The sequence below is a fragment of the Heteronotia binoei genome, chromosome 7 (assembly GCF_032191835.1).
Source record: "Heteronotia binoei isolate CCM8104 ecotype False Entrance Well chromosome 7, APGP_CSIRO_Hbin_v1, whole genome shotgun sequence".
Classification (NCBI taxonomy): Eukaryota; Metazoa; Chordata; class Lepidosauria; order Squamata; family Gekkonidae; genus Heteronotia; species Heteronotia binoei.
The window spans coordinates 94,715,081-94,733,005 of record NC_083229.1 but is presented as its reverse complement, the minus strand read 5'-3'; the positions used below and the strand labels follow the sequence as shown (position 1 = coordinate 94,733,005).

The 17,925-nt window shown below is 44.3% G+C and overlaps 1 protein-coding gene across 1 annotated transcript in view; it reads right to left on the bottom strand.

Annotated features, from left to right (window-relative positions):
* Positions 1-17,925, bottom strand: part of DOK6 (docking protein 6) — a 278,299-nt gene that overhangs the window by 147,590 nt on the left and 112,784 nt on the right. Inside the window, exon 2 of the mRNA XM_060244066.1 lies at positions 12,569-12,676. Coding sequence (XP_060100049.1) covers positions 12,569-12,676 — 108 coding nt within the window. The remainder of the gene's footprint in view (positions 1-12,568; positions 12,677-17,925) is intronic.

Genomic DNA, 17,925 nt, shown 5'->3' with positions numbered 1-17,925 from the left:
AGGTTGGAGCCTTTCAAGTACACACATAGGAGTCCACCAAAACCAGCCTGCCCTTTCCCAAGGTCTGCTCATCACCACAGACAGGGCTAACAACTGGGGTCCTCTATCTTCTGTTGAAAGTAGAGATAAACCAGTCTGCCATGCTATCATGCAGAGCTACCCTTCAAACTGTTTTTTGTTTTGTTTTTTGCTCTTTTGCTGAGGTAAAGGTAAAGGTAGTCCCCTGTGCAAACACTCAGTTGTTACTGACTCAAGGGGTGATGTCATATCCCGATGTTTTCTTGGCAGACGTTTATGGAGTGGTCTGCCATTGCCTTCCCCAGTCATCTACACTTTACCCCCAGAGAGCTGGGTACTCATTTTACTGACCTCAAAAGGATGGAAGGCTGAGCCAATCTTGATCCTGCTACCTGAACTCAGCTTCCACTGGGATCAAACTCAGGTCATGAGCAGAGCTTGGACTGCAGTACTGCAGCTTAGCACTCTGCTATTGGTTCACTTTTGCTGAGGCAGACCTGAGCTATCACTAAACTCGTCTTGAGGCAGTTCTGAACTAACCTCTGCTGTGCTTCTTAACATTGCATCCAGCCAATGAAAGGTGACTGTATGCTGGAGCAACAGTCCCATATGCTGAGTGGCTGTTTTACCCTTCAGGGGCAGGAGAGCTTCCTGTCTGTTACATGCATGTATTACGTTTATAAGTATGACATCAAGTCTCATTGTGTTTGAGACCATCCAAAGCTTGTTTTAGTTTTTTTCCCCTACCAAAAGTGAATTCAAATGAGTGGCTGCCTTCTTTAAAAGACTCAGATACACAGAGACCTGTGATTTGGAAAACGTAGCTGGAAAGGGTTAATAATGCTTGACAAGATTAAATTCCATTTTGTTCAAAATTGCTTTTACTATTTTAATCACCATTAATAGCCTGCTTCAGTAAAAGTCATTTCAATTGTTTCTTTTTCACCTGTTTTCAAATTAAGTGAGATTTATTGGTTAATGATGTGGAAATTCTTTTAGTTTAATTGTCATAAGGGATAAATTTGTTTTGAATATGTTATGAATGTGTACAGATTCATTTTCAATCCTAATGAATTTTTAATAACTTTTTCCATCAGCAAATGATTTAAATTTATCTCTGAAAAGAACTAAAAATTATGAACAGATTTTAAAGAATCACCATAATAAATATTTCCTTTTTATTTATCTTGCATGATCTTTCCTGTAATCAATGTGTCAAATGTTTCCTAGACCCTAAAAATGCCCCAACTTGGAAAACTCAAAGGCAGGCAAACTCCCCTAACTACAGTTCACCTCTCTCTAGCCTTTGCCCCACTCACTCTCACTCTCACTCCCCTTTCTCTCTTCTCACTGCTGCCACCAAAGGATTCTAACAGAACTGTAGTCTACAGGCTGGAAATTGACCCTCTTTAAAAGTATAAGAAAGAATTGCCTCTTTACATTAGCTATTGTGAAGTTAGGGGGAAATTCTTAAAACCTCATTTGCTACAGATATCCTCCACTGAGCAGGTACTCTATTGGTTCCTTCCTATATCCCAAGCAATATTCCCTCTAAGCTGTGGAGTCTTGTGAGCAAAAATTCTATGTCATGAACTACTGGCATTAAAGTCGTGATATAAATTAGTTTACTCTGGGGCCATCTTTCCTGAGATAAGACAAAAATGTGTGAGCCAGAAGCTAAAAAACTGTGAGCTGGCTCACACTAACTCAGCTTAATAATAATACTTTTTATTTATATTCCACCCTCCCCGCCGAAGCAGGCTCAGGGCGGCTCACAACATATCAGTTCAATACAATACAATACAAAAATCATATAATTTAACAAATACTACATTATAAAACCATCATTTAAATCGACATTCCAATTAAAATTAACAGTTATGGTGCTAACTTACAGGTTTTTAATAAATTGATGGCGGAATACAACAGCAGCGAATCTATCATTTGCTCAGCATTCAGCGAAGGCCATCTTAAAAAGAGTAGTCTTGCAGGCCCTGCAGAATTGGTCAAGACTCCGCAGGGCCCGCACTTCGTCTGGAAGTTGATTCCACAAGTGTGGGGCTGCGATAGAGAAGGCCTGTTCCCTTGTGTTCTTCAATTTGGCCTCCCTCGGCCCAGGGATATTCAGCTGGTTTTTTCCCATTGACCCCAGTGCTTTCCCACTGACCTTAGACGGAAGACTGATCCCAAGGTGGGGAAAAAGAAATATACAACCACTTGGACTCTGAGACTGAAGAGTCCAATGCAAATATGCTGTTTCTACTTTGCCTTCTTGGGTTGCCTCATTACCATACCACCTTATTGTCTACTATTTCAACATTAAAATAAGAAAGGATAGGGAAAGGGAGAGAATAAAGGCTTTCTTCTTACTAGACTACCAGACAGGGCAGTTTGAGCTTAACCCCTGTGCAATCACAAAGTAATGTGATAAAAGCACAGCTACTTGGGCGAAGTAGCATTTCATCACAAGGTGAGGGATGGAGGCTGGGGCTCCCTGGTTGCTCTGCAATTACCCTGTCCCTCCCTCTTTGCAATGGGGTCAAGGGGCAGAGAGAGAGGATGAGCTGTCAAACTATCCAGCTCTGGTCAGGTAGCTGGCTTGCTCACTGGCAGGCAAGAAAGCAACACAGAACATACCCTCCTCCTCTGTGTCACAGTTCTGTCTTATGGGCAGCAGAGGGCATCTGCAGCTGCATAGCTTTTGCTGTCTGGTATACCAGGCTGTATAGGAACAAGGAGCACACATGCATGAGTGTGAAGTGCCCTCCTCCTTCTCATCCATGGTCCACACAGCAGCCATCCTTGTTGTGAGCTGCCTGCTACACTCAGTCGCCACAGCAAACAATTCACAGGTAATAGATGTATGCAATGGGGGTATGGGGTCCCCAACCTTGACTTTTGCCCAGAGTTCCAGAATCACTTAGACTTCTACAAGGATGATTCTACAATTATCTTTTATTTTGGGACTCTGATGCTGTTTTCCCTATAACTGGGGAGAGAATCCTTAGTGTGCAACAGGCTTGGCCTGTTTCTGTATTTTTGCTTCCCTAAGACAGCCATTGTCCTGTGGACTGTTCCTTCTTTCTTTTGGAATATTTCTGCCTAGACGTGTGAATTTGTATCTTGGTATTTGCACTACTATGGGTGCGGTCACACTCACCATTAAATCCATCTGCTACACGCCTGTATTATAATCCGCACAACCAATTTTCCGATCATACAACAGCCACGCTCCCGTTTTATCCCATGTGGGTCCTGTCGCTGGTCGATCAGATTGCTATACCGGACCTCGTTTCATGAGACGTCAATCTGCATTAGCGCAGGTGCAGTGATGCCCACTATCTGCAGCGCGTCGCTTTTAAATGGGTCAGATCAGTAAAGTTTTGCTAGTCCGTTGGCACTACTTTTCCAGCACGAGCACTACGCGTGCAGAAAAGAACCCAGGAATTCAAATCAGTTCACATCTAGTTCACATCTACTTTCAAAAGTGATTTTTGTTTCCGGACATAAGGGCGGGTAAACGATTTATCGAGCCAACATTCGCTCGCTCATTCACTGGCGCAGTGATATCACTTGCACGGGCTTTGGGAGGGAAGCGGTGGTGCGCTTCCAACGAGTCGCCAACGATGGAGCGTTCAAACAGAGAAACTCCACTCAGGAACCGTCAGAAGGATTTTGTTCCTGATTTAAAGCAGTATCAAATTAGTCCGCACCCCAGTCATCTCAACGCGGGACTCGAACGAGCTAACCACCATTGGCAGATGCTGACGTTTGGACAACCGCTTAAAATCGTAGGGGGATTTTATGAACGTCTGACCTCACCCTATGTAGACTTTCAAGAACCTTTATAAACACATTGCTTTCTCTTTCACTATCTCTCTTGAGTCTCCTCCTTCCCCTTTTGAGCAGAGTAACTGGTTCTTTAGTGGACTTCTAGTATCACTGAGTGCTTGATATCTGACTAGCTGAGACTTGTTAATTTCCAATCCAAATATTTGTATCATTCTCCTTAATCAACCTTATATCTGATTTCATTATATTGAGATTCTAAGTGTTCTTTTCAGGCTTATAGTAGCAGCTTGACACTTTCAGTGCAATCCTAATCAGTAAGCTTAGAGATGTATAACTCTGCTTAGGCTTGCATTGTTAGTCACAGATCCCTTATTATGAGTGTATGAATCACTGACTAGATTTGAAATTTCTATTAGTCATGTGTTAAAACTTATGGGGGAAGCATCTTCAGCTTGTGTGAGAGACGATGGAAAGAAACGGAAGATTGGTATCACTTACCGTGAAGCTTCCTTCTCGGTGGACTGGCAGTGGGTCGGTCCGACTACTGGGTATAGGCTCCTCCTCCTCGTCACAGGGTCGGGTGCTCCAATCGATCCGGAGGGGGAGTGGCCTATACCACCCAGGACGCGCCAGTTGTATCCAAGCCGCATCCCCCTAATAATAAAAATTTTCACCACCTCCCCATTCACGTACAGAAACGAATAAATGAGAAGATTAGTTTATCACAGTTCAACGCACCATACAAAATGGCAGATTGAAAGAAAAAGTCATTGTCAAGCAAAGCAAAGGTAATATCCTCCCCGCAGGGAAAGCACCATTGCTCCAGAATCCATCTCCAAAACCCAGGAAGCCGCTCAACTTCAACGGGCGGGCCGGACCGACCCACTGCCAGTCCACCGAGAAGGAAGCTTCACGGTAAGTGATACCAATCTTCCGTTCTCCGGTGGTCTGGACAGTGGGTCGGTCCGACTACTGGGACGTAACAAAGCTGAACATCCCCGGGCGGGACCGGCTTCCCTGTTTAGAGTGCGTGCTGCAGCACACGCCTCCCAAAGGCCGCCTCCGCTGAAGCCCATTTATCCACCTTAATAGTGTCTGGTAAAGGTATGTACCGATTTCCAAGTCGCTGCCTTACACACAGCTTCTAAGGACAGAAAAGACCGGTACACAGCTGATGTTGCAGCACCCCTTAGAGAATGGGCCGTGATCCCATCTGGAGGGGTTTGACCTTGGGCCTTGTAAGCCAAAACAATGCACTCCCGTAGCCACCTGCTAAGGGAGGAAGTGGAGACCTGTCGTCCCTGCGACTTCTTGCTAAACGAAACAAACAATGCATCAGACTTCCTCCAGTCTTTTGTGCGATTAATGTAAAAACTAAGTGCCCTCCTAACATCTAAACAGTGCAGCTCCCTTTCCTTGGGAGACTGGGGATTGGGACAAAAATTTGGAAGAACCAACTCCTGGGACCTATGAAAAACAGAATTAACTTTAGGAATGAAAGATGGGTCTGGTCTCAGTACCACCTTTTCATTATGGAAAACACAAAGCTCCTTGTCAACCGACAGGGCCCTTAATTCAGACACTCTCCGTGCTGTAGTGATACCCACTAGAAAAATTGTTTTTAGAGTCAGTTCCTTCAGTCCACAGGAAGCCATAGGTTCGAAGGGACACCCACACAAGGCATTCAGTACTATATTCAACTTCCACGAGGGGAATCTATGTACCTGTGGGGGCTTAAGGAGAGCAACACCCTTTAGGAACCGTTTAATATGCGGATGCGCTGACAAGGATTTACGCCCCCGCACCCCCTGTATAGACGATATGGCCGCCACCTGATGCCGTAGCGTGCTGGTAGAAAGCCCCTTGTCTGCCCCTTCCTGAAGAAAACCTAGAATACCATTTACCTTCACCTTCATCGGATCCCACCCCCGTAAGGTAGACCACGAAGCAAAAACCTTCCAGGTGGTATTGTATATCCTATTAGTGGAACACTTACGCTATGCCAACATAGTGTCCACCACTCTGGTGCTATAACCTAGTTCCTTGAGCTGCAACCGCTCAGCCTCCAAACTGTCAATTGCAACATGTCTGGTTGAGGGTGAGACATGTTGCCCTGTGTCAGAAGGTCGTCCTTCCCCGGCAGCCGCCAAGGAGGCTGAATAGACAACCTCAGAAGCTCCTGGAACCATGACCATCTCGGCCAGAAGGGGGCCACCAACACCATCTCCGCCCTTAGTTCCACCACCCTCTGTAACACCCTGGGTAATAGAGGAAGGGGCGGGAAGGCATACACTAGTCCCGTCGGCCATGCAGCGCTGAGGGCATCGGTTCCTTCTGCCCTTGTGTCTCTGACCTTGGCAAAGAACCTGTCCACTTGACAATTTTCTGCCGTGGCACACAAGTCCACCGACACTGGTCAGTACCTGTCCACTATTAGACTGAAGGTGTCCCTGTGTAACCTCCATTCTGTTTGGTCCAGCCAGCGTCTGCTGAGCCAATCCGCTAGCCGATTGTCCTTCCCTGGAACATGCACCGCTTTGATTGACAGGAGATTGACTTCGGCCCACTCAAAGAGAACCTTCGCCTCGGCATGAAGGGATTTCACCTTGGTTCCTCCCTGTCGATTTACATATGCTTTGGCGGTTGAGTTGTCCGTTTTCAGCAGGACATGGTGACCCCTCAGAACTGCCTGCAACCCTTGCAACCCTAACCGGATCGCCCTGAGTTCCAGGAAGTTGATACTGCACTTCATCTCGTGAGGCTCCCACTGACCCTGGATCATTTGATCCTGTGAGTGAGCCCCCCAACCCCATAAACTGGCATCTGTAGTAATGCAAACCCTCTGAGGTTCGCGAAGCGGGAAACCTGGACTGAAAAGACCCGGGTTCAACCACCACTGTAACTGGGACGTCACCTCTAACGGTAATGTCACCAGTTTGGGAATTTTGTTCCCTATAATCTCCTGAAAAGGCCGCAGAAAAAATTGTGGGGAACGAGTGTGGAATCTGGCCCAAGACAGTAGATCCTGAAAGGATACCATCATCCTTAAGACTTGTGCTAACTTCATGACTGACACCTTCGGTTGCTGTAACACCCCTTGCAGAAGGAGGCACAACTTCTCCCGTCTCTCTGGGGTTAAGAAGACTCTGTCCACCTTTGTATCTATTTCCACTCCCAGATGCACTAGCCTCTGAGAGGGAAGAAGATTGCTCTTCTCTAGGTTCACCACGAAGCCGTGAGAGTGCAACATGGTCACTGTCTGCTGCATGCCCTTCAGGCATTGCTGGTGGGACCCTGCCTTCACCAGAATGTTGTCCAGGTAAGGAAATAGGGCCACACCCTGCAATCTCAGCTCCGCCACCAGGGTCACCAGAATTTTTGTGAATACCCAGGGCGAAGACTTCAGACCAAACGGCTGTCTCCATCTTGAAATGTCTTGTCAGGATGAACTTGTTGAGCCATTTCAGATCCAGGATGGTTCTGAACTCCCCGCTCTTTTTTGGAACTAAAAATATCACCGAATAGACCCCCAAACCCTGTTGAAGTACCGGGACGGCCTCCACTGCCCCTATATTCACCAAGTGCTGAATGGCCGACAACATTGCTCTGTGAGTAGATAAATCTTTTTTCCGGGGAACCCCTCGAAAATGGTTGGGGGGAAGAGAGTGGAATTCCAAGGCGTAACCTTGTTCCACTACTTCTAAAACCCACTTGTCCTGGATTGACTGGTTCCAGATGTCTGTGAAAAGGGAAAGACGACCCCCTATTTTGTTTGTCGGCTGGTGAGAGGCATAGTCACTGGGATCCTCCTTTCTTGGAGGGATTTTTGGAACCCTGATCTGACTTCCCAGAATAGTATGGTTTGGGATCACGCCCCTTCTGCTGCCACTTCCCTCTGAAGGGACGAAAGGGACCTGGTCTGGATGGTTTCTTCGAATCTCGAAAGGAAGGAAAGGACTTCCTCTGTTTCGACTCTTTACTCTTGGAAGGTAAAACCTTCTTTTTATCCTTGTTCTCAATGAGGTATCTATCTAGACCCTCCCCGAACAACAAGGTTCCTTTAAAAGGCACCGCTGCCACCCTGGCCTGGGCTGCAGTGTCTACCTCCCAATTACGCAACCAAATGTTGCGTCTGGCAGCTACCCCACATGCCATGGCTCTGGCCGCCAGTTGCATGGTGTCTAATGAACTATCTGCCACGAAGGCAGCGGATAAAGCAATCTTTTTTTTTTTTTTTTTGCTCGTCCTTGAACTCCTTAGGAGCTCCACTGTCTGCTGCTGCCAAGTTATTAGACCACGTGCACATTGCTCTGGCAAACAATGAAGACGTAGTGGCTGCCTTGATGGCCCAAGATGTCGCTTCAAACTCTTTGCGTAAAGCTTGCTCAATCCTCCTATCGCATGGATCTCTGGGTAAACCATCTGCGTCCATAGGAAGGACCGAATTGGAAATCAGGCTAGTTACAGGGTCATCCACTGTTGGTAACTTTAATCTCTTAGTAACCTGTAGAATAAGAGAATAAAGTTTGGAGAGAATCTGTTGGTTTGCTTTAGGCTTAGTCGGACGTTCCCATTCCTCCTTGACCAGGGCAAAAAAGGCCGCAGGCAAAGGAACCCCTGTCTGAGCGCTGCTCAATTTTGGCATCATCTCCCCTGAACCTGTGGGGAGATCAGGATCCAACTCCTCATTTTCTTTAGGAGTGGGTACAAAGTTGAGGGTCCTCAGTACTTTGGGAAGCAATTTTGAATAGTATTCAGAAGGAAAGAGCCTAGATTGAACAGTGTCAGTCTGCTCCTCCTCGTCTGACAGTGCACCCTCCTCCTTATCTGACTGCTCAGTCTTCTGATTCCTCAGCTGAGCTCAGGAGGGGGGAGTCCAAACCCAAAGGAGGCTTGATCTTAGAGCGTCCTTCCATAGTGCCACTGGGACTAGTATCTCTGCCCCTTTTCCTTCCATCCTTCCTTTTTGGCTGTAGGGAAGCAGGGGAGTCCAGCTGCTGACGAAGGTCCTGTCCCAACTCTTTTAGCAGCTCTTTCTTAAGCCAAAGGACTAAATTTGACTTGGCATGCTCTCCTGTGAGGTCAGGATTCTGAGCCTCCTGTTGAGGAGTCAGAGCCCCTGACAGAAGAGGTAGATCAAATTCGCTGGGTGAGTTGCTGTGAGAGCTAGTCGCCATTTTGTTGCTTTTCACGTCCCTATAAGGGAAGGAAAGGCAAATGCAACTAAAAAGAAGCGGGAAAGGCTCAAATGGAGGACAGAATGCCTCCGTTGCGCCCTCTAACGGGCTTTTGTGTATCTTGCCTTCCAGTCAGGAACAAACCCCCTCAGAGGCCTCTCTCTCTCACTCCTTTGCCAAGTCTACACGACTAGGCCGTCCGAAGGAGAGACAACGCAGGCAGCATGGGGACCCTTCTGAAGCCCCGTGGATCCGCGCGCAGCCCTATTGCTGTAGGGTGACTTACCGCGCTGCCGCTCCGCTTGCCTCCTCTCTTTCCTTCCCGCTTGGTTCCAATCGCGTCTGCGAGGGAACGAAGCGCTGCAGGCGTCTGCCGCTCGCTCAAGGTCTACTCGCGAGTAGACCCTGCAGACTGCCGCCACCGGCGTTGTTTGGACCCATCCCAACGCTTCCGTTCTGTGAGGGAACGAAGCGCTGCGGGCGTCTGCCGCTTGCTCAAGGTCTACTCGCGAGTAGACCCTGCAGACTGCCGCCACCGGCGTTGTTGGGACCGATCCCAACGCTTCTGGTCTGTGAGGGAACGAAGTGCTGCGGGCGTCTGCCGCTCGCTCAAGGTCTACTTGTGAGTAAACCCTGCAGACTGCCGCCACCGGCGTTGTTGGGACCGATCCCAACGCTTCCGGTCTGTGTTTTATTTCAATAATCCGGATCTTCTGCGCTCCTCAGCAAGCGCCTGGAGAAAAACCGTCCTGCCTCGTGCAGGGCCGGGAGAAAAACTGGCGCGTCCTGGGTGGTATAGGCCACTCCCCCTCCGGATCGATTGGAGCACCCGACCCTGTGACGAGGAGGAGGAGCCTATACCCAGTAGTCGGACCGACCCACTGTCCAGACCACCGGAGAAGTACCTACGTACATCTGTTACCAGTCATACAGGCTGCTGGAGGGGCTTATAGAGAGGTTGTTTTTGCTTATGCCTCAGATAAGTTAATCAGAAGTTTCCTCAATTTTAGTTTAAAAAGCTCAATGATGATACATTTCTCTGTTTCCAAGCATCCTGATATTAGTTTAGGGACTGTACAGCTCCCTGAAGTCTTCAGGTTAGCATCAAAAGCTTAACTCTCCCCCCCCCACCCCCAAAACACAGAAACATTTGCCATTTTTGTGCCACTTGCTCATAAGAACATAAGAGAAGTCATGTTGGATCAGGCCAATGGCTCATCCAGTCCAACACTCGGTGTCACATAGTGGCCAAAAAACCCCAGGTGCCATCAGGAGGTTCATCAGCAGGGCCAGGACACCAGAAGCCCTCACCCTGTTGCCCCTCCCAAGCACCAAGTTCAAAAGTTTCTACCTTATTAAATGTACAATTCTTATGCAAAAATTAACAAAATTCAGCTCATTTCTAATTTAAATGACAAAGACATGGGATAGGATCCAGCTAAACCCATTCATGTGAATGGGGAGTATTAATTCCAGAGGAAAGAGCAAGTTCATTTCGTCAGCGAACTTAAACATTATCCAGCTACATAGAAGTTGTTCCTGGAAAATAAATAGCTTCTGCTAAACTATAATAACTTTTAAAGAAGCCTTAACAGCGTGTATTATAGGTGTCAAACTGTGGAACATGCACTATATATTAAGGGGTAGAAAAATTACAGAGGTTCAAAATCAATTCCATGTTTTAATTTTCTTTTTTTTCTAGTTGAGATAATTAAAACAAGTCTACCAAGTTGTTTTTAATTTTTTCCATTGACAATTATCTTTTGTATGCATCCAGTGTTACAGCATTAACAAATCCTGATGACAAACAAATATTAAAATTAAATAATAAGAATTAACTAAAAACATAATATAAATTGCATCCAATTTTATGGTATTGTCACTGAAAGGACATGAAAGGAAAGAAGGCAGTCTCATGTGATTCACCCTTCATTCTGCACATGCACACATTAAACACACCTTGAGTTGCATGGCATTTAGTTTAAGATGATCAACTTGACTGGGCATAATCCACTTCCAGTAAACCCTTTTTAGTACAAGTTATAGTTAATGTCCTTTGATCAGTCATACTATATTTACCTTTCTCACACACATTTACTTCCTATCCCCAAACATAAACGTGGTGTATTTTTATCTGGGGACTGAATGGTATTTAACGTTAGATTTTCCATAACCTATTAAAAATTATCTTCATAGCTAAAAGTTAACCTTCTTCCTTCCCCGAAATACTTGTTTGACTTCAAATAACATATCTGATGATGTATCCATGAATATTAATAAAAACTGCAGTTGCATTATCTTTTAAATATTTGGTATTATACATTTCATTGTCAGTATTCTGCTTTAAAATGTCACAATACCTTTTGTAATCAAAAAATACTGTACTATAACATGGAGATCAGTTTTCAAAAACAGTTGTGAAATACCTCATAAAATATAGACCTGATATTTTCTTCCCCTTTCCAAACTTATGTAGCAAGTTACCAAATAGTTAGGGTATTTAATAGATGTCAGAATACAAAGCATGATTCACCCATGAAGTGCATTATTTTACTGGTTGTAATTTGGATTACATAAACACCATGCAACCTGGATGTCTCAACTTAAAAACACTGCATTTAAAATTATAAGAAACAAGTGTCTTCTTTTATACATGATGAGGAGAAATTCCCTCCATCTGCATATTTTATTTAGTGAGGCTATACTCTACATCAGGGGTGGTCACACGCCACAAGAGCCACATAGAAAAAATGTCAGATGTTTCAGAGCTGCAAGTCATGAACATCAGATATTTGAGAGCCGCAACACAGGAAGGAAGGAAGGAAGGAAGGAAGGAAGGAAGGAAGGAAGGAAGGAAGGAAGGAAGGAAGGAAGGAAGGAAGGAAGGAAGGAAGGAAGGAAGGAAGGAAGGAAGGAAGGAAGGAAGGAAAGCAACTTTAATGTTGCATGCATTCTCCAAACCGTCAGCTGGCTTGGTTTGGATAAGTGATTTAAAGAGACAAATGCCTTCTCCAAGGTGGCCAGAAGGCCAGTGGGGACTTTGAGAATCACATATATGTAAAAAAGTCCCTCTATATGAAGAACTTCACAAAGAAGTCTAGACTTCTCCCCAACATGTTAACTTTGTATGTACAGTGAGCTTTTAAAATGGGGAATGTTCTAACAGGCAAATCAACACTTGCTGTGTAAAGAGTTGCAACAGGTAACTTTTGCAGCTCAGGTCTCAGTCATCAAATTGTTTTGCTATGGCTTTTCAAAGGTAGAAAGCAGACTCCTTTTGTAGAACTTAACATCCATCAATAAACCCATTAACCACAAGATTGCTGCACAAATAGCTGAATCAATTACAGTTGCTGAGATGAGTTGTGGAAGAAAAGTTTCCATTGAAGTAACTGTCTATAAAGTCTGAAGCTTTATGACCATCTATACACGCACTTTTAGATTTGCAGTACAAAACAGATACAGTCTTCAAATTCATCTTACGTCAACTTTAGAAAGTTCACAAGTAAGAAAAATAAAATATCCTATTGGTACAGATTTTTTCCATCATTTTCAAATCTACACAGAGAAGGATTACTCACCTTATGAAAATTTCTGAAATATGCTGCCTTCTCATCAGGAAATTTTTCTAGCCTTCTAGGACCTTTACTAGAAGCCTTCTTGAAAACCAACCAACATCTTCTGAAAATCTGCAAGTAGAGTAAATGAGTTGTTAACTTTTAGTTGTCTGAGAAGTACATTGTAATCCCTCTTGAGTCAGCCTGGCAGACTTAGACTGCAGGCAGAATTAATAGGGGGAGGGGGGATTCATGGCATTTTAAATCCCTGAGATCCCACAGTTGTAACTGATCTATCAGACATCAAAACAGCAAATGAAACTCTGCTTCAAACACTTACATGTTTTTCTTCCATCTCCCTTAACCTTCTACTCTGTTTGCCTAATTCTTTTGTCTCTTCTTCTTCCCTCAACTCTGCCTTAATAAAAGCACCCCAGAACCAGGCCTAGGGCCACCCAGTAGGTCAGGTAGGCTGCCGCCTAGGGTACCACTTGGTCACAGGGGCGGCAGGCACCCCTCCCCCTCCCAGTGCACCACCTTGGCCCACCACCACACTAACAGCATAGCCTCACCCCACTGGAAGATTCCCACACAAAGTGAGAGAGGCAGCTTTGCTTCCTCGCCTGCCACCCTGTCTGCCTGTCTCCTGTTGCTGCAGCGGCCTCCGGAGGCCTGGGGGAGGGAGTAGCATCCTGGGCTGAGCCCAGCAATGTAAGGCGAGGGCAGTGCCAGCACATCAGGGGAGAAGCATGCAGTGCACCTCTCAGAGCCATGAGTACACCATGCCAGCTGAATGCATGGCCGAGTGTGACCCAGGGTCCCCAAGTGAAGGGGGGCAACTCTGTTGCTGGGTAAGTGAAGAAGAAGGAAGGCAGGTAGGCCTGGGCAGGGGTGTCTCCAGGGCTGCCAGCTGCAAAGATGTGAGCTGCAGACATGCGGTGGGGAGGAACACGGGGGGCTTCGCCCCAGGCTGGGAAAGACAAAGCCATGGTGGGGGAAGGTAAAGTGATCCCATCTCTGCTTTGTATTGCATTGCAGCCTACGGAGGCCACTCTCCTTCTCCTCCTGCTGCTACCACTTGGCTCTGGCGTTTGGCATGCACAATGTCCCACTCCATGGATGCCCCCAACTTCCTCCCGGTACCCATCCCTGGGTGCCCAGCAGCAGCCATGGAGTGCCTCCCCCAAGGTCATCAAGCTAGTCATCCTGGGGGGGCAATGGCATAGGCAAGATTGGTAAGAAGAGAGTCCCAGGGCAGCAAACTGGGTGAGCACCGAGTGGGAGCAGCAAAGCAAAGGGGAAAGCAAGCTGGATAGGCAGCAAATGCAGCTGGACACTAAGCACCAGCAGCTCAGGCAAGAGAGAGCACGTGCGAATGGGGAGGGGGCCTTCTGAGCAGGTAGAGCTTCAACATTTTCCTCACAGACTGCTCCTCCTCCCCACGTGTGCAGTGGCCATCTTGAGCCATTGACGGGCGAGGGCTGCTTGGTGAAGGAGGGAGGGCAGTGGTGGCCTAGGGTGCCAAAAAACCTGGCACTGGCCATGCCCAGAACCAAATAGCTAGGGACACTGTGCAACTTCCATTTCAGCTACCTAACTGTACATTCCTTTGTTCTGATCTCCTAGCTAAAGAGGCAGCATTAGCAGGCAAATTTGTGGGCCAGTGGGCAGTTAGGGGCAAAACTAAGGGGCTTAAAGCAATGTTTGATCAGTTGCTTTCCTTGCTTGGTGGGTCAGTTGCTTTTCATATTTCATCGGTTTTCAGCATTAATCACTGCTTCTCATTTTGACAGCATTTAGAAATTCTATAAACCTAGTAACAAAATATTAATTTTATAACATAATGTTTTGTAAAATTTATTAAGCTACTCTGTATCATCTTTGTCTTACATTTGAACACATGAACTCATATTGGATGCACTGTTAGCCCAACAGAAAATTTATGACCACACTCCTACATGCTTAATTATACAAATAGTAAATCCTGTATGTTTAACAGTTGGTTTTGGTGTCATGGATATGGCTGGAAACATAGGGGAACAGTTGCTGGACTTGACCAATAAGACCAACTGATAAACAGAATAAACATGGCCCCTCAGGGAAACATGCAAGAAGGGCTTTTAGAGACCCAGAACAGAACACCCTTGAAGAATAGCAAGAAGACACGGTGGCAATATAATTATATGGCCTAGTGCAGATCAGCAGTTATTTAACCCACTATCAATAGATACAATTTGTTGAGGCCCAGCTGCAGAATCATCTGAAAATCAAAAAAAATGTCCAGCTTTACAGAGGTGAAGATATGGTTCAAGGGTGGGAGTAATGGTTGAGGGCCAGAAGATATTCATATGTATGAAAAACCTGTACTCATTATTTTAATTAGACTGCAGGAAACGATGGTGGCTAGAAGCATAGACAGCTTCAAGAGGGGATTGGATAAGTAGCAAGATTTTTTTTTTTAGTTTCATATATTGAAAAAAACTTTTGACTTGTATGGTGTTTAAAGTTAAGAGACAAGTTAGCCAAGAACGTGCACCTTTATCAAGTGGGACAATTAGCTGTTAGGAGAGGATGTTAAAATCCTATAAATATGGGAAGCTGTATTGATAAAGAGCTTCTTCTCAGATGGGGCTCCTGGCCTGTGACCTGCTTACTTTTCAGGTAAGAAACTTTTATGAACTCATGTCATTGCTATTAATTTTCTGTGTAACAAGGATGGATGGATGATATAATGCCCTATGGGCTTAGTCTATGTTAAGAAAACAACAGTTTTGCTTCAATAACAAGCATAGAATGAAGCAGAGATTATTTAATAGTATTTATTTGCATACTATGGCCATAAAGAACCTGAACAATAATGAGGTGTACATCTAGCTAGGAGATAAATGATATAGGAAAGGGCTTCTTAAGTGCATACCTATACCTAAATATAGTGCATACCTATATTTGAATAAGGCCTGACCAGAGTCATCAAAAACATAGAGTTAATTCTTGATAAATCAAACTCAACTGAAACTGGTTTCCATTAAGCAAATAATTTCAAGCATTATATAGATGTTAACCTATATCTGTTAATACTGCCTATTTAAATAAACAGATTGGGAGCAAGAAGGGTGACAACATACTACAAAATCCATAATCTTGCCTGGGCCTGGGCGTGCCTCAATGTGCATGGAGTGCCTGGTCCAATCACACAGCCAGAAACACACCACGAAGCACCACAAGGATTTTGCCACCAGGAGGTTCCTGGTGGCCATCCTAACATGAGGTAAGAATGAACCGGCTACAGGGTGTCCCCTGCATGTGTGATCATGTAGATTAAATCCAGAAGGGTGTGTGTGTGAGACTATGATGGACTAAAATTCCCATCTGATCGCACCCAATGCAACATTCAAACAGAAGCAATGATTTTATTTAAAAGGTAGGGATTGAATAGTTAAATCAAAGGTTTTGGAAATGCTGTTAAAGTTGTTAAAACAGATTATGTTTTTTAAATAATCAAAATAGCATTGTTGAAGCTCATTTTCATATATTCTTGGGTCTTAACAGTGAGAGGTGTTTGGCTGAATATTTAGTTACAGGTTTCTTGGAGATGGCCTCTATTTGTGTACCAACACTATTCCCCTTTTGGAAATGACAGTTTGTTTCAAAATCCCAAGGTGTCTTTCATAACAGACCAGGGATCGACTCACAGCATAACCCCCTAGGTAACTGGGCAGGAATTATTCTTCTCCTCAGAAGATATAACGCTTTTTCCCCCAGCCTGAATATGAGTGTCATTATACTACCTAATTATCCTTGCCAAAATCTCAATCTCAGTTCTAGTGTCTGTGTAAAACAGACTTCAGCTTAGGTTGACTCTTAGACATTCAGTTCTGATACTGAATTCTTCATCAGAATTGATCGAAAACAGTTAAGACAAGGAATCATTTCCCTTCACTCCAAAAGTGAACCTGTCTAACTGCCTCTGTCAGACTCACAGACTCCAACCGACTCTGTCATAAGCCCCGTAGCTAATTCTATGAAACTGAAGTTTTTGAAGGATATGATTTTATATATGTGTATATATATATATATATATATATATATATATATATATATAATATATATAGGCTCTCCATATCTTCATTAAGAGCCCCATGGCGCAGAGTGGTAAAGCTGCAGTACTGCAGTCGGAGCCCTCTACTCACAACCTGAGTTTGATCCCAGCGGAAGTTTGTTCAGGTAGCCAGCTCCAGGTTGACTCAGCCTTCCATCCTTCTGAGGTCGATAAAATGAGTACCCAGCTTGCTGAGAGGAAAGTGTAGATGATTGGGGAAGGCAATGGCAAACCACCTTGTAAAAAGTCTGCCATGAAAATGTTGTGGAAGCAATGTCACCCCAGAGTCGAAAACGACTGGTGCTTGCACAGGAGATTACCTTTATATATATATATATATATATATATATATATATATATATATATATATATATATATATATATATATCTTCATTACTTTTATATTTTCTAAACATTCATTCCATTATAATTTCCAGAGTTAAACCAAATGAAGGATATTGACATTAAATAGGTGCTTACACAGCTGCATAATTCTACAATCTCCAAAGCCATAAAACAATGAGAAAAATAAGCAGTTGCAAAATAGCCATCTATCTATTGAATATTAACTCAGTTTATGTAAAAATATATTTTAAAATAAATAAAACTTGTCCATTTGCTTTTGTGATTAATTATTTTTGTAAATACTCCCCAATTCTGTTGCTTTTTCATGTTTGCTATTCATTAACCTATCCTACTGAAAACAATACTACTGAACCAGTAAGGTGTTCATTTAACTGATTAAATGCATTTAGTTGATTGATTAGTAGATGTGCAATTTAAAATGGAACATATGGTGGAATGTGCATATTTGAAAACAGAATTTTGTCCCCAAGGATGTGGAGATGCTAATTAGGATGTTGTCAATAGTTTTATAATTTATCTAATGAGATCTAATATCAGAATTGATATTAAAAGCACTTCCTCTGTGAAGGGTATCATGGCCATAATTGATTTCAATCAATATTTGCTGATAATCTATGGATGTGTAAAAATAGCTGACCCATGTAATGGCTAGTAATAAATCAATAATTTAAAGTATCAAACACTGCTATCCTAATGGTGTGTATGAAAGAGCAAAGGAAGCAGATTAGCTGTTTTGTTGGTATACCTTGGAGATACACCAGCATAAGATAAAATTATGCTAGTGCAGTGCCCTAGCAACATCCTGCTGGTCTTGGCCACCATCACACCCCCACCATGGTCACCTGTCAGCCGGCCAGTGCTGGAAGGAGAATAGGTTTTTATACTACACTTTTTGCTATCTTAAGGAGTCTCAAAG